Source organism: Vanellus vanellus, assembly GCF_965231255.1.
Source record: "Vanellus vanellus genome assembly, chromosome: 9".
In the NCBI taxonomy this organism is placed as follows: domain Eukaryota; kingdom Metazoa; phylum Chordata; class Aves; order Charadriiformes; family Charadriidae; genus Vanellus; species Vanellus vanellus.
Genome location: NC_138914.1, coordinates 25,631,628 through 25,656,375, shown reverse-complemented (window position 1 = coordinate 25,656,375; position 24,748 = coordinate 25,631,628). Strand labels below are relative to the sequence as shown.

The following is a 24,748-nucleotide window of genomic DNA, read 5'->3' as shown; positions in this document are numbered from 1 at the left end:
AAACAGCACTGTTCCGAATTTCCACGAGGCCGGCAGTCTTCCCCACTTTGGGGCATGACTGAGATCAGTTTGCGCACCTCCCGTGTCACTGCAGCTATCCTGAGAGAAGCGCAGCATTTGAAACTCTCCAAGAAGTGTGTTTCAGAGATCCTTCACATTTCATGTGATCAGTGAACATCTGCACGTGAAGGAATTTTTTGAAAAAGGTTAGCTAAAAGGTTAGATTTAAAATCTTGTTAAGAAGTACTTGATACCTTAACAAGCATGCTAATCTTCGAGGGATCAGGAACACTTTCTTCTCAAAGCTTGGAGTTCTATATGGAAGTCTCTTTCAGTGTGATGGGTTTCATGCAAAAGCTATCTGCTTGCCTATAAGGTGATTGAGATCAGATTCCTCCTGCAAAATACACTGGTGAATCTGTGTAATCATCAAGGTGAAGTTTCCTCCACGTTTTTGCTGAGTCTGTCTTCTGAAAATTGTAACTTTGAACCTGTTTGATCCAGGGCTTTATTTGAGGTGAGCTGGTTTTGACCATTTTATATAACATCTCAGTTATTGGATGAGTCTGCCTCATCTGATCGCTGTCCAAATTCCTTTTCCCATTTATAATTACTGTGGAGAGTTTTGAATTCTTGAGTTTTAAGACATCATCGTCTGAAGATTAAATTTGTAGAAATCTCCTTGATTTTTAGCAATTAGATTTGCTGGGCTATTTGTGATAGTATGAGTTTCCTAATTGTTTTGAGTCTTCTGATGTAAGGAATGCTGCAAACAAGAAAGGTGATTTAACAGCATTTTGATTTACTCCAAAGAGTATCATTCTGGTGTAACTGTGAACACTTTTCTTCCCTACTTTGGTAGATAGAAATAAAGGTTTTGGAAGAGGAGGAAGAACAGGATGAATTTGACTTCTAATTCTGTGTTTTACATATAAAGTTAAAGCAAAAGTGGATGGGTAGATGCTGGACTTTGAGTATGTGAAAGTGTATGGTTTTCATGCACATGCATTTCATCGACATCAGTAAAAAGTCAGTTTTCCTTTTAATACCTTGATTTAAAACAGGCCTGGGCTGTAGCTGTGGAAGTTAAGTGCATTGCCCTGTAATTTTGCACAAACTTGTTAAATGTCCTGTTCCACACAGGCTGTTGCAATTATGAAAATCGCTTGTGACATGAATGTATGAGGTCATTTCTAAATATGTACAAGAGAGAGAATGAAGCTTGGTTAGAGTGGAGGTGCTTTTTAAGTGTTCCCTTATAAATCCACCCAGATGGAATTGTCCCAGGCTGCCTGTCCTGATGTCCATGGCTGTTAGGAAGGTTTCTTGTGCTCCCATGTAGTGTCAGAGACTCATGGTTCTGTACACATCTTCCAGACCCTGGACAGTAATACCATCAAGCTAATGGCAGGGTTTCTGCTGAAACTTCACAAGCTTGCTGGTTGAGAGCAAGTAACAAGCTTGCTGTGCAGAAATAACTGGGGCCCACAAAGGATAGCAGCATCCTTTGGTGATCCAGGAGCTCGTTTCCACAGTTGGTCTGCGTGAGCTGATATCTGTGGTTCCTGTTTGGTTGGGTTAGCTTTGCTATTTGGGATAAGCCCTAATAAAAGACAGTTTCTAAAAAGGTAGTCCGACTGTCTTTAGGGCGTGAAAAAAAAACCTTCTCAGACATAAAAGTGATGATAACTTAATGAACTTCACCTTGCCTTCACCAGGGAATAGAGGGCTGTGATGGAAGCTCTAAAAACAATGAATGATGGACATGAATGTATGAGGTCATTTCTGAATATGTACAAGAGAGAGAATGGAATATCATGGAATAGCAACACATCTTCAAATCTCTGAACGAAAATGTTATCTTTTATGGGAAATTTGTAAACTGACCAAAAACTGTCATGAAAGAGCATGATTTAAAATCAGAATTTATTGCTGTAGGATTTTATCGAGGCCAAAAATGCATAATCACATGAAAAATAAGGGGGTATTTTACATGGGTAACTAAATGTTCATAGCTCTTCCAAATTTATATCAAGAATTCTGCTTCAAGTCTTAAGGCAATCCCAACTCTGGGAGATTGTGGGGTTTCTTGCACCTTTCTCTGAAGCATCTGGCATTAGCCTCTGTAGAAGACAGGATATTGGATTAAAAAAAAAAAAGCCCAGTCTCATCCGCTCTGCCAGTTTCTGTGTTCAAATACTCCCTGCCAATAGTGGGCATCTGCAAAATGATGACATTCTCTTTTTGGTTGTTAAAGAAATCCGAGGCCTAGCATTGAAAGTTTTAAGAGCAAATTAGTTGTTATTCTCAAGATTTTCTCCCTTAGTGGTATTCCTGAGCTTCTGAGTTGAATCCTTCCTGGACTCTGCTGCCTGGCTGATCAGGTGTGGTTTTGAGTATCTGGAGCTTCCGTGTGCTCTGCGTTGGCATCCCGCTACCGAGACCACAGTGCCCCTTCACCGGGCAAACGGGTGCCTGGCGTCCCTTTCTCGGTGTTGGAGAGTTGTCATTAATGCAGGTCTCTAAAAGGTAGATCTCCATTCTTTATGGAAAAAAGAGAGTGTATTTGAGAAGTTTGCGTGTTTTTTGCTATCCCTTTAACATTTATGGAGATCTTAGGTATTAGGCTTTTAAGCTGCTTTGTTGAAACTCATTTGAGGAGGACTTGCACAGATGGTGCTTTACTTTCTGTCTGAAATGCTTTTTAATTTCCCTTGGGCCATCTCAGTGAATCTGGCTAGATTTTTTTCAATGAATATTTGTCTCCTGTATCTCTGACTGGCTTATCTGAAATAAAATTTACTCTGATAGGAGCAATATGTGGGTGTCTTTAACTGTAGGCAGAGCTAGCACATTCAATCATCTGTTTCAATAATTCTGTGCTAATTTCAGTAATTACTGTACTGTTAATGCATCTGGTGTAATATATAGAAGTGATAAAATACTGAAATCTGCTTCTCTTTGAAGCAGATTTTTTTTCTGCGCTGATGATATATTTCTGAAGAGCTAGCAAAAGATGATGAATAGAAAATGTAATGCATGACTAGACAAGGAGTTTTATGAGTTGCTGATCTGTCCTTGACCTGGCTTAATGCCTGGTATTAATGTTGGCTATGAAAACCTGCCGTATGGACACTGGCGTCCCGAAAGAGGCTGATGCACCTGAAAGCTCCAAATACATCTCGGGCTGGATTGTGGTGCCCGCACATGCAGCAGTTAAAAAGATGGCATTCATTAATCTCGTTGAGCTTGCTCCATCTGCTAGGCCGTGTGTTACAAATATATACCTACTTAAAATGTTAAAGTCTTTGCTTTATAACATCTATTAGTGAAAGCCGCTGAGGGCTTTCTCAAACGCTGCGGTCTGGTGGCTGGGGTGTCTGTGGGCCGCTTGCTGGTGTGTTGGAGTGCACTGCTGCTAGGAGCAGCGCCTGGTAGAGTGTCAAGCAAAATGAACCCCACCCCAAAAAGAAGCAGGAGGAGGAGGTAAAAAATGAGCGTACCAGGTCTAAACAGAGGCATGCTATGCTGAAGAGGGTAGATCTCTGTAACCTGCCTCTAAGTCCCTTTGCTGGCATGCTGCTAGGGATGACGTCTGCAGCCAGAGTGACCTACTTCAGGCAGAGTGACCCACCTTAGCTTAACCTGGCTGGGGAGTCGCCCCGCTAACCTCGCTCACTTATGGCCGCAGTGGGTTGGCAGGTTTGAGGGGGCAGTAATCTCCAGCAGTGAGCAGGCGGTGATGTGTTTCTTCGGTACAGCTGGATCAGGAAGAGCGAGCGCGCTCCCAGCCTGAGAAATGGAATGGGCTTGCTAATGCTAAATCTGTGTGCAGTGATTCAGTTTTGGCAGAAGTGAGTCCGACCCAACTGTAGAGAATACATGCACGCAAAAGTGTCTGGTCATCTTGCAGTGGGTTTCTTGAAAAACCAAAGTCTTGCTTTAATAGCGGACTCCAATAAATAAATTGTTGTTTGCTCCCACGAGGGTTTATACGAGGTTCTATGTAAGTATCCTCTGCATCCTCACAAGACATTCTTTGTGTGATGCATGTGGCTTTCAAAAGCCCTGTGTGGCCACTTGATAGCATTTAAAGGTCTGATCCCAGAAGAGGGGAATGTAGGAAAAGGCTGCATTGTTTTGCATCAAAGAAATATGAAGGTAATAACTTCAGCCATTTAAAGTGGAAGTTACTTATGCACAATGCTGAGTTTACTAACAAAAGATTTGTTTTCTGACTGTCCTAGGCTTTTGGGCAGGCCCATACCAACCACAAGAAGGTAGCAGCAGACGGAGAGAGCAGAGAGGAGACCTTGATTCAGGAATCAGCTACCAAGGAAGAGTACTACATGAAGAAGGTTATGGAGTTGCAGACAGAACTGAAGCAGCTCCGAAATGTCCTTGCCAACACTCAGTCTGAAAATGAGCGCCTTAATTCTGTTGCACAGGAACTGAAAGAGGTGAGTGAAGGTGCACAGTGTGCACCACAGCTTGTATTGTGGCTATGTTGTCTTGTGCTGCGTAATCAAAATAAGGAAGGTTCTTCAGCTGGTCGCCATCTGCTTAATACCGGCAGCTGCTAAGACGGGTTGTCTCTCCAAGACTTCAGCAAGGTGTTGCATCTGTGATTAAGCAATACAGTAAATCCAGCTTTCTGGTTCCATCCATTGACCCAGCCTGTTGTGGCCACAGTGGTTCTGCCCTGGTACAAATTTGCTCTGCCTTGTTCAAATACCTACTAGTTCTGCAGTAACCACTGTCTTGTGTCCCAGCTCATTGGACAGATGCATGACTGCGTGTCCGAGTCACGCGGGTGCTGTGCATACTGGACATCAGTACTCTCAGTCCGAGAACTGCTTCCTTAAAAAGCAGAGGAAGCTCTTTAATCCAAGAACAGAGGTGCTTGGGATGTACTTTTTCTGCCTTGCTCCCAGTACGGATTTTCTTGCTGCAAAATATTTGGGACATAATTTCCCCTTTTATCACTTTTTCCACCCATCCTTTTTTTTTTTTAAGGATGTGGGAGCATAACAAAACACTGAATTGCACAAGAGGGGTAGTAGCGAAGTTTATAGCCTTGTGTTTTCTCTCAGGAAAGTGATGGTTTTTACTTTTTCGTAGGTTGCTTAACTGACTATTTCAAAGCACCTTTCACCTTTTATTGTTTTAGTATTAAAACTGCCTATTTCCGAGGGGAAATAATTGCTGAGAAATTGACTGAAAAAGCTTAGTTACTTAGGAAATCTGTAGCTCAGCAAGAATCTCTGTGGCACTGATGGGGAAAAGATCGTCTTGAGAGTTCAAACCATTGCTTAAATTTAGACTGGGTAAAAGGAGATTGTAAACCACAGATGGATGTGGTAAGTAATCAGCAATTATTACTCATGAGCTTTCTTGCACCTTCCTTTGAAGCGCTGGCTACTAGTCTTATCTAGCCCTGAGATAATCACTGGCCACCCCTGCCAGGATGGGAAGCTAGCTAAGATCCCATGTCTTGGTCTTGACGTACTCTGCATGACCAGGGCTGAAAATCAGAAGTGTCTCGTTTAATTTCTCTAGAACATAGTAACTGATATGAAGATAATATTTGGTGGTAAAATTCATGAGGAAGTGTGGGTTACTTCTGTGGAGACAATGGGGCGGTTCAACAGTACCTCTCCTTGGGGTAGGACAGAGGAGATTTGTGGGGCAAACTGTCCCAGGTGATTGAACAGGCCAGTCAAGCTCTCCTTTAATTTCATGGGTCCTGGCTGTGGGATAACAGGGCTGGAATCGGTCCATGTGCTCTGCTTAGGCAAGGAACCAGTCCCTGCAAGCACACACACAACTCTTATTTCCTAACCTATATGAACAGCTTAAAAGCAAAAGCTCCCTGCCCCCTAGGCAGCATCGTGTCCGTAACAGATTCCAAACACTGCTTCAAAGCATGCTGGTCGGCAGATTTCCATCCAGCTCCCTGCGTCACTGCAGCTGAAGGGGATTTTTTTCTCCTAGGTACTGCCACGTTTCAGCCCCCTTTGCTTGGAGCTGCGTTTTGCTTTATGCAGCCCTGGGATGAGCTGTCAGTTTGCCAGGTTGTAGGGTGGGTTTTTTTTCTTGTGCTTTGTCCTTCCACCTCGCCCATGTAGCCTTTTGCACAAACACGCTTGTGTGAAATGGACCCCAGTGCAAACTGGAGAGTGCAGGTGGAGGGAAAGTGGGCAATGTTGGGTTTCTTGTGAAGATTTTAATTTTTTCAACGTTTTTGGTTTGGTTTTTGTTTGTTTGTTTGTTTTCTAATTTTAAGCCCTCTTCTGCTGAACGGGGGAAGATGCATTTAATTACTTGAATAAAGGCTGATGATAATTAACTGGATGTGACTGATTTTGAACTTTGAATGGAAACAGAACTCAGTTAAAGAAAAATAAAAATTGAAACCTAATGTGATAAATAACTGGAACCTTGCAGTTAGGGGGTTCTCTGCCTGTCACTTTGTGTCATCTCGGTGCGTGCATTCTTCTTTCCTTGCTTTTTTTTTTTTGTTTTTTTTTGTTTTTTTTTTGTTTTTTCAGCCTAGCTGGTTCTTCTGCTGCTGGTATAATGTGGTAGGGTGAAGAGATGAGGAGGAGAAAAAGAAATGCCATGAAAGTTTTTGTGTTAAAATGAAAACATCTGGGCCAATTGACCATGTGTGGTTTGGGATTCTTTTCCTCTGAAGATGCCTATTTGTGTATTGCATTTTGGTTTGAATTGCCCTATAACTACTGGTAGGGAATGGTGAGGCAGGGTGTGTGAACAGGGATACCGGCCTTCTCCTGGCCCACTAAAACACCAAGTCAATATGACTATCTTGAGGGACTTGTCTTTTCTCTTGTACAATGCATCAGAAAGTGGCCCAAGTGCAAATCTTTGCTGTTTCACCATTGTTGTCCAGGTAAGTGGAAACAGGAGGGTATGCACAGGCCTCCGGTGATGGTTTGTAGCTCTAATAGCAAATTAAAGTTGTAAGCATTGTGTGAGAGAAATCAAAAAGATGCTGTCGCCCTTGGAAGCTAGTGAGCAAGATGAGCAGCGTGCTTTTCCCCAGTCCCTGTTGCTGTGCTTAGTCTTAGCCTGCCTCATGGTAAAAAGTTTTATGTTGATAATAGGTCAAGGAGACTCTGTGCTGTGAAGAATGCTGCCGTGGGCTGCAAGTGTAGGGGATGAAGGTGGAATATGATCTACTGTTTTAGACCGCAGAGACGGAGTGGAAATTCCTTCCTTTTTTCTGAGTGCTGGTGAAAGAAAAACTGCTGTGGCTCTTCGCCATCTTGTTGCAGAGAATTTTTGTAGGCAGATATAGTCTTTATAGTGTGTATTTTGGAAGCCCTGTATTATTGCTTATCATGAGAACTGACTTGCGAGATGTCTGGGGGAACAGGAAACTTTGCTTCCATTGCAACTGTTCTGGATTTGTTAAGAGGAAGGATGTGGAAAATGCTTGATTGTGTGTCCTCTGGCCAGGCAGAGGCTGCCTCCTGTCAAAACTAAAAGGAAGTTTAAAAGCAAAAAGGAAAGAAAAAAGTCGGATAATCAACTGAGGCTGAATCTCTGCTTTATTTTTAAGGGAGATTTGCTTGTCAAGGCTGGCTGCAAAAGTTTCTATCTGCTGTTTTGTACCTATCTGATAGGATACAGAGTTTTACTGTTGCTGGGGCTTTTTTTGAAAATATCAGTTCAGTCCTTAATAGTGGCACAAGGAAGATGGTCGAGTGTATCTGGCAGCGGCTCCCCTTGAGATGCTGTTGGCAGTAGTGGTGGTGGTGGTGGGTTGAGGCCAGATGTTGACCCACATCAGTTGGAAGCACATTCAAGACTGTGCATTTTAAGATTGTATCATTCCTTTCGTGTCTTCTCAGGACACTTGCAGAGAAACGATGAGTTGTTTTTTAAAGGAGAAGAGTGACATTTGGTACACCTGGAGTTGCTGTAGCAGACACAAGTGATTTTGACGCTTTCTGTTGAATTATCTAACTTTGGCCTGTTAAGACAGGCTGACAGGGTGGTTACAGATTATGAGTTTTACTGCTGTCATTAGCTAGCTCAGCAGCTCCTGTGTCCTGGAAGACTCACTTGGAAGGAGTAATTGCTCCTGAGTAATTGTTAATTGCCATTCTTTTTTAATCTTCTTTCGTCTCTCCTGTGTTTTAGTAAGACCAAAACAGATTTCATCGGGTGATTTGGCTGTGAAGTCATGAGGCGGCCATGCCCAGTATGGAGCAGCTGAACAATAAATGAGCGATTTTTTTCCCAGGAAAGTAAAAGGCGTTCTGATTATGTAACCTAAAGAAGGAAATATATTTTAATGTGTGCGCTCTTATACGTTAGTTAAGAAAAATAGCTGACCTGACATGGTGCAATATAATATGTACTAAATAACTTGTGGGTTTTTTAAATCATGCTATCAGCAACATGTGAGTAATTTTTTTTTTTTTTTCCTCCAAGGCTTCCTCCATGGAAGCTGTTTTTCTGAGGTTTGTTCTGAAGAAACTTTCTTGTTCTGCATTATTGACTGACGGGCTTTACCAAGAAAGCGTGTGTCAATCTGAAGGATAACGAACACCATGCAGTTACCTGGCCCTGCTGTGTGCAGGGGACTCTCTTTGTTTCTGTTTATAGTGCTGGGTTTTTTGAGGCCTGTGTCAAACACAGACACACAATTGTTAATCCTGGGTTTTTTTGTTGTTTGTTTTTAACCTTAGAGAAAAGGAATACCCAGCAGGTAGACCTCTATAAAGATCCGTCAGTTTTATCCCTCCGTCCTATTCCCTTGCCTCACATCAGAGGAATGGCCACCAGTTTGTGTTTCCAGAGTCTCAAGTGACTCTAACAACCCTCATGCTCTAGTCCAATCCTGTAGATAACTTCCTTAGCTAAGTGTATGTCTTATGAAGCTCACCCATACTCTCAGAGTAAACCTAAAAAACTAACCAACCAACCAACCCTGCCGTCTTCTTCAGTGAAGTCCTAGAACTTGGTCTCTGGTTGTGGGTAGCCAAATGCTTCACTGAAGGACACGCAGAAATTGCCCGCACTCTGATTAGAACAGCTTCAAGCAGAAGCTGATCTTCCATCACTGGAAACGTAAGATGCACTGCATTAGGTCAGGCCGCTGCAACCACGACTGCCTTACACGTGCTGTTGTGTAGTTGCTCACGGTCATCTCTCCATATCGTTGGATGTAGCAATATTACAGCTGCTCGTATCAGCTTTCTGGGCCCTGCAGTTAAAAATATGTGAACTGAGGTGGAAGGGACATTGCTGGGAAGCCCAGGACACAGGCTGTTTGCAATATTTGACTGCTTTAATTGCTAGCAAGTGTTTATTTTTCAGAGCCAGTGTTTTCACCATGGTAGGCCATTAAGTTGTTTGTCAGACATGACTCTATCTGCTCCAAGTGATGAGGGCTGATAATTCTTCTATAAATACACTGTAATCTGATTGCTAAAGTTCTCCAGGTTTCCTTAACATCATCGGTGAAGGAAGAGTGTTCCTAAAGTTAGGATTACGCTTTTCTTTCCCACTAGGGATAAGCTATTCAGCATAGCTAAGCTGCTGAATAGTCTTTTGTGTTGCTTTCTGTTTCTCCCTCTTGAATGCACTGGTAACCCCTACAGGAAGATGCACAACAGATCTCCCTGCAGCCAAGGAAAGAAAGCGTCCATGTTCTGCTAAAACAGTTTTTTTTTAATGGGTTTTTATTATGTTTCAGATGGATACAAACACTATGCGGTACTGCCTTTCCTTTCCTAAAAGCTGTATCAGGAGCCATGCTTAAAGAAGGCATGGGTTCCATTATAGCAGAGAATAAGTGGAAACAAGATTTTTATTGTGCTCTAAATTACAGACTGTGCACTACTGGTAAGTGGCCAAAAGTGTGTGCAAGTACTTTATTACAATGTATTCTAGATTTGGTTCATGTAGCCTGACCTGTATTTCTGTATCAAATCAAGAGGGCTCTTTCTTCCCTTTTTAAATAAAATGCAATTTTAATGCAATGAAATTGTATGAAATTCTCAATGTTATGGCCTTAATATTTCTGGATATATTGCAAAGGTCTTGAAGTAATGTTAATCATATAGCAAATATATTCTTGTAAAACACTTATTTTCTGTACATGCTTGCATGGTGTAGACTAAACCAGCTTCCCCATTCTGAATAATGTCTAATCTGTAATGCTGTATATGTGGGTGAACAGCTAAGAGAAGGGAAAATGCTGAAAGATTTATTGTCTTTCCTCAGAAGAATCTTGGAAAAGAAAGGAAGAAAAAATGACTTGATCTCTAGAGGAGTTCTTTCCAAGCAGAAAGGACAGTAGCAGAGGAGGGTTTGCAGCTTTTGGAAGCAGAAGTGTGAAGAATGGAAAAAGAGGTCAGAGATGTGAATGGCATTAAAATGGTGTCAAATGCAGAAAGCGGAGAAAAAGGCACGTTTTTCATGGACAATATGACATGGGAAGGAAGATGACTTCAGTGCTAATATTTAGATGAATTGGAGTGAAGGAGGCTGAAAAGCTTTGAAAGTTGAGGGTAGCATTGGTTTCTGTGGAGCAACGGAGCTTGGAGTTTTGGCAGTGTAAGATTTTGGGTTGCACTGAAGGGAGGTGTAAATGGAGGCTTTTCTAGAAAACTTGTCTCCAGGAGGTACAGAGGGTTGGAGAACCTGTGAAGGCAGAATGAGTTGAGAGAGAAACTCGTCATGGTCACCAAAGGAACAGGAGCAAGGTCGTTGATCTAGAGAAGGAAGCAAGAAGGAACCGGAGGGTTTGGGGTAGGATGTTGACAAAGAGTGAGGAGCCGAGCTCCTTTTGTTTAAGGAGCGAAGACAAAAAAAAAAAAAGTCATCCCTTCATTGCAGAATATGGTGAGATTTGCTAGAAAGCCTCTGTAGCAGGGATTTGTGGGTGGCTTTATGCTTCAGCCTTGTGTAAGAAATGAAGGTGCCTGAGTGCTGGTGTAACTCCCAGAGGCGGACACAGAAGCAGGTGGGCCAGTTACACAGTCAATTTGCTGGGAAAAAAAAAAAAAAAAAACAAACCCACAAACAAAAAAAACCCCAAGAAAGCAGAATTGTGTAAGAGAGCTGAGTGCTTTACATAAACTTTTATAAAAAAGCAAAAACAAACCAAAACCCTGTTGGAATAGAATCATTGAATGGTTTAGGTTGGAAGGGACCTTAAAGATCATTCAGTTCCGACCCCCCCTGCCCTGGGCAGGGACACCTCCCACCAGCCCAGGTTGCTCCAAGCCCCGTCCAACCTGGCCTTGAACACCTCCAGGGATGGGGCAGCCACAGCTTCTCTGGGCAACCTGCGCCAGGGGCTCACCACCCTCAGAGGGAAAAATTTCTTCCTAATATCTAATCTAAATCTCCTCTCTTCCAGTTTGAAGCCATTCCCCCTCATCCTATCACTACGTGCCCTTGTAAAAACTCCCTCTCCAGCTTTCTTGAAGGCCCCCTTCAGCTGCTATAAGGTGTCCCCAGAGCCTTCTCTTCTCCAGGCTGAACACCCCCAACTCTCTTAGCCTGTCCTCCCAGCAGAGGGGCTCCAGCCCTCTGGTCATCTTTGTGGCCTCCTCTAGCCCCGCTCCAACAGGTCCATGTCCTTTTTGTGTTGAGGTCTCCAGAGCTGGACACAATATTCCAGTTGTGGTCTCACAAGAGCAGAGCAGCAGGGCAGAATCCCCTCCCTGAAATACTCCCCCACAGCAGCGTATAGAAGATATTCCTTGATTCATCGCTTTTTTTTCAACTGTGCATATAGAAGCACAGGTAAATAATGCGAAGATACACTGAAAGAGTTACCTCTGAAGTGAGCAGTGGGGCTGGAAATCTGCTGCTAAACGTGCTCCAAACGTAGAAGTGGCTGTTTGCAGATTGGTAAAGCTCCGTTTTTAAAAGCAAAGCAGTGATGAGCCTCTGTCTGGAGGGTACTGAGCCAATCAAATTTAGGGTGCAGGGATGGATTTCTGGTCCTCTAATGTGTTGAAAGAACTAGAAGGGTCACAGTGTGAATAGCACTGTTTTGTTTTTTTTTTTAAAAAAAACAAACAAACAAACTCCTGTCTTTTGTCCAGTGTGTGAAGTTCAAAGGCAATGATAATAGTCCACTGGCAGCGCGCGGCTGTGTACTGGCTCAGCACATTGCAGATGGAGATGGCAGCTGGTTTCTTCCCACCTTTTTATTTTCATTGAAGTTGATTGAAGTTGATTTATTTTTTTTTTTTTTTATACCAACAAGGCTTTTTTTTTTTTTTTAAACGATGATGAGAGCTGAGTATTTTTACAGAAAGGAAGAACTGCATAGTGTTTGTATCCATTTGAAACATAACAAAAATCCATTCCAAAGAAGATGAATTGTGGAAATTCAGTTGATGTGCTTTGCACGTATTCAAGGAGGCATCTGCTCGTGATTTCTCTTTTGTTGTTGTGCACTAATATATTCAGAGGAAAGATGGTAACTACAGTGTTTCTGTTGCTGTAATGACTGCTGCCTAGAGACTCAGTGTCCAAAAATGAATTAAGACTGAAAATGGGGGCATTGAAAGTCACCGTTTGAACTCTGTGTATTTTCAGATTATAAAGAAATATTAAAATAAATTCTTGTTCTTCTGACCTTATAAAACTCTAAACAGGATTCTCAAAGTTTCAGTTATCAGTTAAGCATCCATGATACGGTATTTTTGGGCAATTAACCTGGGAGCATGGTTGTGGGGGCATCTTTCCGTTCTAGTACAGTTAAATTGCCAGGTGCCTGGCGGTGCCGCGGTAATAGCGGGATGGGGTTTTCTCTTTAGTGGTGGCTCCTTGCGACCTTCACGACGACCTTCAGTTTGCCCAGGGTTGAGCAACGGAGGGAGAAAGTCTCTTGTATGCAGCTGTGATCTTTCAACCCATGTAAAATCAATATGCACAATTGAAAGAGGAACTGGAAGGGCTCTAATTAGTGAAACAATGGCTTGAAGTTATTTTGCAAACTGTTAATTAAAGAGGTTTGGGGTTTTTTTGTTCTGTTTGTCTTACTTCTGCTTTTCCTGTAGTATGATTTTTAAGACGCAGAAGCAGGGAGATTGATTTGTTTTGCCTGTGTTTGGCACTGCTTCCGTTAAAGTAGGTGGCCCTTAGCAATCTATCCGAGTAAGACTTGTTTGTGTCAGATTGATTGGTTGGTGGGGTTGGTTGGTTTGTTTGTTTGTTTGTTTTTAAATAGGAAAGAGCGTGTACTACAGTAAGCCTCAAAGCAGTACTGGAATATGCTTGGGGAAAAAAATCCTTTGTTCCACCTTGTAGTTCTGGACTGATAAACTGACTCAGGACTGCGCCCTGAGATTTATTTTCAAGTCATGTACAGTTACGTTTTAAGAACGTGGCTTGTGACAAAACATCGCTTGGGCAGAAGCTCAAAGAGCCAGCTAGGGGATGTGCCTCTAGTATCAGAAATAGCATTGCTGTGCTGTTGCTGCTCTTGCAACTGCATTAAAATCCATTCTTTTTGTTTTAGTCTCTAGCATGGTTTTCAAGTATAGGTTTGATGTACTTTACTGATATGCCTCTTTACTCCTTTCTGTAGGTGAAGTGAGTTTGGGGTGGTAATGTCTCCCTGCCCAGCTCCCCATAAATGCCTGCTGGATCATCTGCAGATCAAGGAGGAGGTCCAGATTTTTTTAAGTGACATTAATTAATATTCTCTCTCTTTGTTTCATTAGTGAGAGTAGCTTACGCCTGCTACATTTTAGCATTTGATTACCCAAAGGGTAATCAGTCTGTTGCTCTAAAAGTTGAGCAAATAAGAGAAACCCAGGGCAGTTAGCATTTTCTTGAACCAAAGCTCCCTCCCAGCGTGTCAGACAGGCACTGGTCAGAGCTGTTCCTCATGTAGCCAGGACTGAAGGGGAAACACTGAACAGGATAACCAGGTATTGAATAATTGTGTACAAGTAAATCCGAGCTGCTTCTGTGTGGGGTAGCTTAGGTCTAGAAGCCAGAGAGGTATCGGTGGGTTTTCTTACCTGACCCTCCATTGCTGCGGAGATTGAAAAGATGTCTGATTTCAACCCAAAAACTAACTGGTTTGGATCTGTTTTATGAGAATAGCTAATGAAGTTCATGGTGTTACAGCTGTGTGGCCAATGTGAAAACAGTCAGCAGCTCTGGGAGCAGTATTTGTTGGGACAGCTTATGGCTAACTTGGAATACCGATGGCCCCGTCAGCACAGGCACTGCTTCCGAGAATGGGATGCCACCACTTCCACTGTTGTGGTATTTTGCCCTAAAATGCAGGATCTAGAATGGATATTTGCCCTTTTTGTGTCTTAATGATGGCAATGTATGTTCTAGGCAGGTGATTCTACCCCTCTACTCTGCTCTGCTGACACCCCACCTGGAATATTGCATCCAACTCTGGAGTTCTCAACATAAAAAGGGCATGGACCTGTTGGAGTGGGTCCAGAGGATGCCACGGAGATGATCCGAGGGCTGGAGCCCCTCTGCTGGGAGGACAGGCTGAGAGAGTTGGGGGTGTTCAGCCTGGAGAAGAGAAGCTCCTTATAGCAGCTTTCCAGTATCTGAAGGGGGCCTACAAGAAAGCTGGAGAGGGAGTTTTTACAAGGGCACGTAGTGATAGGATGAGGGGGAATGGCTTCAAACTGGAAGAGGGGAAATTTAGATTAGATATTAGGAAGAAATTTTTCCCTCTGAGGGTGATGATCCCCTGGTGCAGGTTGCCCAGAGAAGCTGTGGCTGCCCCATCCCTGGAGGTGTTCAAGGCCAGGTTGGACGGGGCTTGGAGCAACCTGGGCTGGTGGGAGGTGTCCCTGCCCAGGGCAGGGGGTTGGAACTGGATGATCTTTAAGGTCCCTTCCAACCTAAACCATTCAATGATTCTATTCCAACAGGGGGTTTTGATCTTCACAGTTTCTCAGCCATTTGAGTTCAGAGGATCTTAGACTAAAACTCTTGTGGGAGGAAAAACTAACATGAGGTCAATGGACATAGCTTTTCTCATGACAAAGGGACTCTTCTGTTTTGCTGCTGCCAGTTTGGTCTACATTTAGATTTTTATACAGTATAAATTTAGTGTGAGTTATCAAAACAGTTCTTAGGAAAATACTCCGTTTTTTCTTTTTTATAGAAAGAGGGCAGTGTGTTACTTTTATGTGGCCAAAGACTGATTTTTTTTTTTTTTTTTTTTTTTTTCTTGCTTTATGGAACCATTGGTCAGCAGCCTTATAATAGGCACAGAGCGTGCACTTTGAGTGCGAGTGGTTGTGAGCAAAACAGAGGCTCGGTAATTACTGGTATACAACTTCAGTGTACCGTATTCTGCATGCAGAACTTGTCTGCTCCATCCAAAGCGTGTCTTGCAAGGAAGAGGCTGCTGTGGCGTAAGTACATTCGGAACAACTGACCCAGTGGTGGTTTTGGCTTTTCAAAGCCTCTTGTAGCTTGCAAGATAACAGTCAAGAGACAAAGGAAACCTCTGGAGACAGCATTTAGTCATTGTTTGACGAAGATCTGACTGCTGTGTCCCCACATCTGTTTATTTCTGTAGAATACAAGCTAGATGTAATGCACTGTCTGAAGTACCACTCTGAGAACGGAAGGAGATTTCATCATTTAGTCATAATATATGTGAAGTAATTGTATTAGGTCATCAGAAAGTTATTAAACTCTGTCCGGCTAAGTGGTAAACAAGGCTGCTGAAAGAAAATCCGAGCTGCTTGGGTCCTGCTGCTGTTGTAACCCGCAGTACGTCTGTTTGAAAAGAGAGGTGCAGGTTGTGGTAGGGCAGCAGCTGGGTTATGCCCCTACAGACTTCCCTCTACTCCGTTTTTGCTTTCCATCCCTCTGCACTCGATCCTTTCCTCTCACCAGAGGTTCTGCCTCTAGTTTAATGCAGGTTATACATGGCAACTTCATTAAAAAAAAATTCTATGGAGACACATGCAATTCCTGCAGTCCGTGTGCAAGTCAGTCTGTTGTGTGTGAAGCATTGCAAGAAAATGTTGTTGGTGAACTAGAAAACATCAACTTTGACCTGGAAATGCTGAGTGATCACAGCTTGGCAGCATGAATCGTGCCAGAGTCTGACTCTGCTGGTGTTAGGAGCTGTTTCCGCAGCCAAAGAGACGAAGGCCTTGGCTGAAGTGAGCTGTTTTGTGTGAGTGAAGACTAGTAGGACTATGCTGTTAGCAGATCCTGCTCAGGGAGAAGAGTTAAAATGTTTTTTGTCTAGAATCACAGTATGGCACTTACTGCATCCATGGATTTTGTGGTTTCCTACAGCTGAGGAGACCTGGAGTTGGTGATGGCCCTAGGCAGCAGAGGGAAGGCTGCTGCATCCAAACACATGGGTGGACCTGGCGGGCGTTCCTGTGAGTTGAACCAGGGGTGGGCATCACTCCATGACTTGTACCATGTAGCTCTGGGCCTTTGGAGCTGCCAGGCATCTGCTTCGCCTCTGCTGTACTCCTGAAAGAGTACTGTGCCTTTAAAGGGAAAATCTCTATTTTTTTTTTTAATCCAGCCTTCATAAGGCTCCCATATGATATTATTTAATATTACAGCATTTTCCTTTATTCTGTGGCATTTTCTATAAATAAGTACCGCTTCCATAATCTAATTGTAAGCAAAATCTTTCATATACCTCTGCTACTTATAAAGTGGTATCATAGGTATCATTAATTTAGGTGGATAATTCCTTTGGGATTTAATTCATTAAAATTGTTTGAAGTAGCGATGGAGCTCTAAGCCCGTGGTTTTGAGCTGATTGTATCTCAGTAGGATTGGGTCATGTAAACTAAGCACTTTCCACTTCTAGGAGGTGGGGCACCTCGTGAAAATAGGCCACTAATGTTGGGAGTAGAAATGTAGCCAAAGCTTTCATCTCATGCTTTACATATAAATTAGTTACGGCCAAAGTAAGTCAATAGGAGACCTCTAATCTTTGATAGCTGTGCTAACTTTGACATTTTGTGAATTTTATTTTAACCATAAGTTCTTTTTAAGTCTGACCGATTTGTGGTATTTAGTGCTGAAGTACCATAAACTTGCACCTGGCCTGCTGCTGCAGTATGCTAGCGTTAAATCTGCCCGAGAAAGACTTGTCACTGCTGGAAACGGTTAATGGAAACTTTAAAATAGGCCTTTAATATTAGAGTAAGAAATATGAGTAAGAAAATAAATGAGCCTCCGACAGACCTTTTAACAGAGGAGGGCAGGCTTTAATTAACAAGAGAAACTTGTACTTAAGATTATTGAAAATATGTGGTTTGTGGACATTTTCTGATGAGGCAAACTTAACATGGATTTGCAAAGGGGCATAACAGCGGAGGAAAATGGCAGTTTTGGGCTGCAGACACGAAGCACAGAGCACAGCGTAGAGTAGTTCTGTAATACCATTGAAGTGGGAGGTTTTTTAGTCATTAATTATCACTGATTAATAGAAGAGTGTTGAAATCCAAAAGTAACGACAAAAAAAAGCTTGACCAGGGAGAAAAGCATTTAGAAGTTACCAGTGGGCTAGAAGCAGTGGTTTATGGAAATACTAAAACATTAAACTTGTTTTAGCTTGATTAGGGACAAGTGAGGCCCTTCAGGACATCGACTGCCATGATGAGAAGGAAAGGTCCGATGGCATTAGAAGGGATTCCCGGCTCCTTCCCCACCAGGGTGGCCGGCTCATCACTGCTCTGGTCCCGAGGCTGTTCTGTACCTGGGAGCATGGACTTTCCTGGCATGGCAGGGGCTGGGGCACCCACGGCACCTTAGGGGCCAGGGTTGGGTCAGCTCACGGGGAGATTCACCACATGGAGAGCCAGCAGACAGGGAGGGAGTTGTCACCTCCCCGTTCTAACGAGGGCTGTTGTGGCTGTATTGCCAGTGGTATTCCAGCCACATGGCTGCTCTTGAGATGAGGAGTGTCTTCCTGAAACCAGAGATGTAGGCCGGTTTCTAGATAGGCAAATTGGTCTGCTTTGAGTTTGCTACCAAATTATCGCTGTGGATTGCAGGTGTTTGACTCTCCTAAGACACCTGGAGCATTGGAGGAGTCCAGATTCTATGCTTCAGTTGGGAAATGAAACGCTGAGAGCTTTCAAGGATCTGAAATCAAATTCAGCAAATTACTGTTTCAAAATTTGCTTTCTGATCTCATTCTGTAACTCCTTAGAGCCACCACAGCTTCTCCAGGCAGAGCAATAATCTCACTTGTAGGTTTTGTTGCTGGTTTCTGTTAAGGAGTGAACGAGCTTTTAATAAGTAGTCTTAATCTGAAAAAGAAAAAAACTATGTTTGATGTCACAATATATATATATTTTTTAAATTAAATGTGACTTAGAGCTGCTGATTGAAATACATCTTTGGTACTACTTTATTCCCCTGCGCATGGGCTGTAGACAAAGCCGCAGAAGAGGCAGCAAAGGTTCTATGCTTCTTCTGTAAGTCTAGCTAGTTTATTGTTCATTTTTTTTTCCTGGAAGTGTGCTTCATCATTCCAGTCCCTTGCTAGTTTGCATCCAGAGGGAGAATTACTGCAGTTGGCGCATCAGTTCCAATATTCCTGACGTATACCCCAGTTCAGGTGTCCCCCAGGGGACAACATCCCTGTGCCCTCCTAGACCTGGGGGAATGACAGGCAAGCCCTTGAATGCAAAGGGCTGTTGTCTCAGTTATCGAGCTCTTTTCTTGCTTCTCCTTTCAGCTTGAGGGAGGTTGTTTGAAGGAACCTCAGGCTTGTTTCATTAGCATCTGAAAATACAAACACAGCACACAGAAAACCCTTCAAAACCGGATAGCTGAGACAGCAGGCATGCTGCTGTTGAGCATCACCCATCTCTGCAGGTGGTTGCCTGGGGACATGTTGGGTGGCAGTGACCCTTAGAATCATAGAGTCGTCTAGGTTGGAAAGGATCTTTAAGATCATCGAGTCCAACTGCCAAACCCACCGCTAAACCATGTCCCTCAGCATGTCTGCCCGTCTTTTAAATACCTCCAGGGATGGTGATTCTACCACTTCCCTGGGCAGTCTGTTCAATGTTTGACGACTTTTTCAATGAAGAAATTTTGCCTAATATCCAATATAGAATCATAGAATCATCTAGGTTGGAAGGGATCTTTAAGATCATTGAGTCAACCATCAACCTAACACTGCCAAGTCCACTACTAAACCATGTCTCTCAGCACCACATCTACCTGTCTTTTAAATACCCTTCTTGGAGCTGGACTTGGCGCTACTAGCCCTTCTGGAGGTGAAAGATAACAGATACCTAAAAGCTTATTGGCAGGCCTTGGAAGGGTTAAACATTTTCTTTCTGGCAGTGAAGGATGTGGAACGCTGCCAAGCATTTAGATTTGAGATTTGAAAAGCAGCTGGAGTTGAACTGCTCTTAGCAAGCGATTCAGTGCAGGAAGGGGGAGACAGTAATCAGAATGTTACACAGTGCCATTCATAACACTGTCGTCAAGTTTGGGTCAGCGTTTTCCATCCAGACTCCCACGCTCGGCTGGAGCCTTGGTGCAGAGCCCAGGCCCACCCGCCGCCCCCGTGCTGCAGGAGGACAAGCCCAGGTCTCTGAAGATGCAGTGAGTGGGGCTGGGAATGCACAGAGGGAGCAGGGTCCCCTCTTCTGCTCTGGGAGCTCAAAAACAGCTCCGTTTTTATAGGTGATGAGATCACTGGGTGGAAAGGAGACCGTTAACAGTTACTGACTTACTCCGGTTTTAAAATGGGTTATTTCGGTTGGACTTAAAAAATTGTCCTCTGATCTCAGAGGTTTATCGGTGCCCTAGCTTTTGCTCACGAGGCTCTGAAGGGGCTTGGGACTTGGGTCTTTTTAGTATAGAGAAAAGAAGACTGAGGTGGGGATCTTACCAACGCTCGTAAATACTTAAAGGGAGGTGGGAACAGTCTTTTTTCAGTGGTGCCCAGTGACAGGACAAGAGGTAACGGGCACAAACTTGAACATAGGAAGTTCCACCTTAACATGAGGAGGGACTTCTTTACTTTGAGGGTGGCAGAGCACTGGAACACGCTGTCTGGAGAGATGGGGGAGTCTCCCACTCTGGAGACATTCCAAACCCGCCTGGACACCGTCCTGTGCAACTGCTGTGGGTGACCCTGCTCTGGCCTCTGGCAGGGGTTTGGACTGGATGATCTCCAGAGGTCCCTTCCAACCCTGACCAGTCTGGGATTCTGTGAAGGCTCATTCCAGTCCTCCTAGCTTCTTCCACACCATTGATCTGTTTGTGTCTATGAAGGCACCGCACCGCTGCCTGTGTGGGCTCGCACCAAGTGCCAGCCACCTTATGGTTACAGCCCAGTGGGCTACTGGGCAGAGACCACCAGTTTGGGTGGGCATCTAAAGCCTGTGCTCGGCGGAGATGTATTTATCCTCGCCTGGGTTGTTGGAGAGCATCAGCAGAGCAGGGCTGGATTCTTATACACAGAACTTAGACAAGAGTATGTGAGATGTTGCTCCTCCCAGCGCAGGTGTTCACCCTCCCAGTGACAAAGGGTTTGGAGGATGTGGGTTTGACTCTGGATTGGATCCAGTGTTTGAACAGATAGTTAGCAAACCATACATTAAGTCATAAGACATTGTAGCAAGACTTAATGCTGATTAAGCAGTTATAGGAGATTTAAATGGCGCCAGAATACACTGTAGTAACTGAGTCTCAGCTCAGGTCTCTCTCTAATATTGTGCAGAAAAGAAATCCATGACAGTGCAGTTCTTTGTTCTCCAGTGTTGCAATAAACCCATCCTTAATGTCCCAGCTTCACAAAGCTTTTTATTTAATGGTTTGAAAAAAAAAATAAAAAATCAATAAATCATGAGCTGAGCACATTAATAGCGTGGCACTCCAGCACCAATCACAGACATATGTATCCATAGTAAGGTGCTTTGTCATGGGGTAGGTGTTTGGATAATGAGAGGACAGGTTAAAAAAAGAAAAACAACCAGCAACCAAAAACCAGGCATTTGTGCACATTTGCTACCAAAGTTTCAGTTTAGCCACATGTCTTCCAGCTATTGGGAGCACTGTGTATAAGTTACGCTCAATAGCTAGTATGCTCATTTCCCCACTTTCTGCAGGAGAATAAATGTGCTGCGAATTGCACGTATTCCACCTCTTCTTCCCTGCCAGCTCTGATTTTTGTTCCCTGCAGGGTGTTTGTCATGGAGTTCAACCTGACTGTGCTTGGGAATGCTCAGCATGTCTCATGTGAATTAGTTCTTCACAAATTGACTCCTAGTCCAAAAAAAAAAAAAAAGAAGAACGCGACTTCTGCTAGGAAAGAGAAATCGGGTCAGATTTGCTCAGTGGCTCCAAATGCATAAAATGGGCATACACCTGGCCCAGGTGTAGGAAAACCTCGAAAGGTGTGAGGTGAGGAGCTCTTTTAGTAATGTTTTTTAGCATTTAGTTAAAGAACACCCCGAGGGGCTACCACAGGTGTTCCTGGTGCTCTATATGGAGGGCTCATACCGTGCTGCTGAGCTGTACTAGCAGGGCAGAGCCGCCTGCGGTGGCATCTGAGCGTGGTTCAGATTCCTGCGAGAGCACTGGGGACAAGTGGTGGGCTTTGAGCTTCTCGCCTGCTTTTGGCTACAGTTGCTACTGCTGGGGTTTTGGTTTTTGTTGTTGTTGTTATTGTTGTTGTTGTTTGGTTCTTCCTCCTGTCCCATTCCCAGTGCGAATTAATATTACAGAGAAGCACCTGGGTAGGGAGATTTTGACTGGGATATGAGTCATCTCTCTCTTGAGGTTTTTTTGGCTCAGTAAGTTTTTTCTGCATGAAATGCGGTTAAAGCTTGACTTTGCTTTTGAAAACACACAAACAAAACACTATTTCTTCTACTTCTAAGTGACTTCAGTGCTCCACCTTCCCATTTCCCTCCCTATTTCTATCTACCTCTGTCTGCAGTGACACCAAGGCTTAGAAAGTCGAGCGGCTTTTCAGCAGACAGACCATGTTCCGGCATGACTTTCAACAGAAGAGTGGACAAGAGTCTAAACTGCAGTTTAGCATAATATCTACTTTATTTTTGTCCAGTGGGCTTGTGTGAACAAGACACCAAAGCCACTTGCTATAAATTCTGGGAAATACAGTCTGACTGATGCAGACAATGACTTTCTCTACTGGTTGTGTGGTCTGCCTTTTGCAATATTTCTTTTGACTGTGTTTGTGTTGTAAAACACTGCTGAGAGTACATAATTTTTCTGTCACTTTTAAGAACTGTTTTCATAGTAATTTCCCAAGCGGTGTTTGGAGAAGAGTACACGGGTGGTGGATACAATTAGAAAAAACAGAGATTTGTATCCAAAGGATGGTCTGTTTCTGTTGTGCAGGGCCCAAGAGGGATGTCTGTGGCTCATGAACTGAATCGAAGTATAAAAGCTATGACAGTGACATTTGAGCACCATGGTGGCTGTCATATGTCATTCCTGTGAATGAGGAAGCAGAGCCAGGCCACCAGGGTATTTCTCCTTTGCATAAAGAAATAAATGTTTTTATACTGTTTTATAGTAGTTCTACTGTAAGAACAGAGTGGGCAAATTTTTAAAAACGAGAAGCTTGTGTAGCTCCAGCATCTGAGAAAGGAGAGAGAGAGAGAGAGAGAGAGAGAGAGAGAGAGAGAGAGAGAGAGAGAGAGAGAGAGAGAGAGAGAGAGAGAGAGAGAGAGAGAGAGAGAGAGAGAGAGAGAGAGAGAGAGAGAGAGAGAGAGAGAGAGAGAGAGAGAGAGAGAGAGAGAGAGAGAGAGAGAGAGAGAGAGAGAGAGAGAGAGAGAGAGAGAGAGAGAGAGAGAGAGAGAGAGAAGGGGCATTCTCAGGAGGTGCTGCTGGTCTGTGTCTCCACCCCCAAAGCGTTTGCCCCTTGCTGGGGACCTGGGGACAACAGCCAGCCTTGTGACACAGGTGATCCTTACTGCAGTAGTGAAAGTACAGCTTTCCAAACATTTTGGTCATATATAGTGATAGTTGGATCTAACGGAACTTTTTCTCTTTTTTTTTCTGCCATATATTAGTGGCTTGTTTACATCTATAATACAAAAAAAAATATTTAAGAGCCTGTAACCTGAGAACTAGGGGAAGATTATTTTTGGTTTCTTATGCAATCTTAATTTGGCTCTGTTCGAGAGGGTATTTTATATCCCAGCCCTTAATTACACAGTTATGTGATACTTTGCCACAGGACCCCGGTCCTCACATGTGCGAAGGAAACGCAATTAAAATTAGATGGGCAGCTGTGAATTTCACACACAACTTGCAACTGCTGGTCTTTGTAGCCTAAATAACGTAACTTGTCAGTTGTGTTAATGTCTAGTGATTGACTTGAAATTTTCTATTTTGCAGCTAGAAAAGCTTTATGGTCCATATTTTGAGTTCGTAATTTCAGCAGTGGTACCTGGGGTAGATGATGTAGCTTTGTGGTTGGCTCTTCTGTAGCAACAGCTGTGAGTATGAAGGCAGTGTTCAGAAGAACATTGGCTAAAGACCTTCCTTCAAAAAAGTGCCGAAGAAGGCGCTAAGTTACGTAAGTGTCCGAGGATTAGTCTTCCCAATTTTCATGCTGATACTTAGTAAAATGTCTAAGAGATGATGTTTTATTGATTATTTTGGTGGACTTGGTAGTGTTAGGTTAACAGTTGGACTTGATGATCTTAAGGGTCTTTTCCAACCGAAATGGTTATGTGATTTTTCTCTTCCCTACTCCAACAGAATGTAGATGAGTTGCAGTCCTTTCTGACTGCGCTGTATTTTTTCCAAAGAGTCTGCATCGTTTTTTGTGAACCCTTCATATGAAGAACATAAAAGGGAATTATCATATCTAGAAATATTTATTGCATGAAGCATTAAATCTAATCCTAGAATTGGTAATAAATTTGGGCAAACTACATTTTGACTCTTGGTGATAACAGTGACATGTCAAATGAGGTGTAAGCATGTTTACTACAGCAGGGAACTCAAACTGAGCCGTGAGCTGGTGGAGTTCAGGGTAACAGAAATCTTTTTTCTCAATTGTTTTAATTCTCAGAGTTGAATTATGCGTAACTTCATATGCTGGGCTATACTAGAAAAGTAGGTTCCAAGGAGCAGGCTTTTGGCAGTGATGAAGGACGGTGGTTGTGGTTTTGATACGCAGGCAAGGCTGGATTCAAACTGGTGCTGAGAAAATCCCTGCCATTTCTAGCAGTGGTCCTGCTTGGAGGAGCCCCGTGCAGAACTTCTGGAGGCAAAGCCGAGAGGATGAAAACGCTGAAGACAAGCTGTCTAGCAGCAGGATCATAGCGGTCTGTGGCCTTTAGGTCGGGTGAAATCACTCTCAGATCACAGTCTTTTCCTGGGCAGGATGGATGAGAGGCTTCTGCGTAGCGGGAATAGGTTGAGAAGCTGAGGGGTTTTACTAGACAGACGAACATTCAACAGGATTTTTATGGCCATCAGTTCTCCACACAGTGGTAATGATGTTTTCTAAGTGCTACATGGTTCACTTTGGGTGGAGGTGTGACTTTCCATGTAGCTGAGAGCCTGGCCGGGCATGCCCTTGTGTTCCTGGTCCCCCATCTGCTCTGTGCTTGGGGGTCGCTCAGGCAGAGGAGGAAGGACAAAGCTACTGAAGAGTCACAGAAAGGTTCAAATTCATCCGTAGCTCAGCTCACTTCTGTGCTCTTGAGGAACTGTAGAACACCACCTGTGAGAACGTGTGCAAATCTATGTGTGTCTGTCT

The 24,748-nt window shown here is 43.5% G+C and overlaps 1 protein-coding gene across 4 annotated transcripts in view; it reads left to right on the top strand.

The window, feature by feature from the left end:
* The window catches only part of BICD2 (BICD cargo adaptor 2), a gene marked incomplete at its 3' end in the record, with an annotated part of 97,120 nt that overhangs the window by 44,924 nt on the left and 27,448 nt on the right, over positions 1–24,748 (top strand). For all 4 annotated transcript variants that reach the window (XM_082487574.1, XM_082487572.1, XM_082487573.1 and 1 more), the window contains one exon: positions 4,248–4,460. In XM_082487574.1, the coding sequence (XP_082343700.1) occupies positions 4,248–4,460 (213 nt within the window). The remainder of the gene's footprint in view (positions 1–4,247; positions 4,461–24,748) is intronic.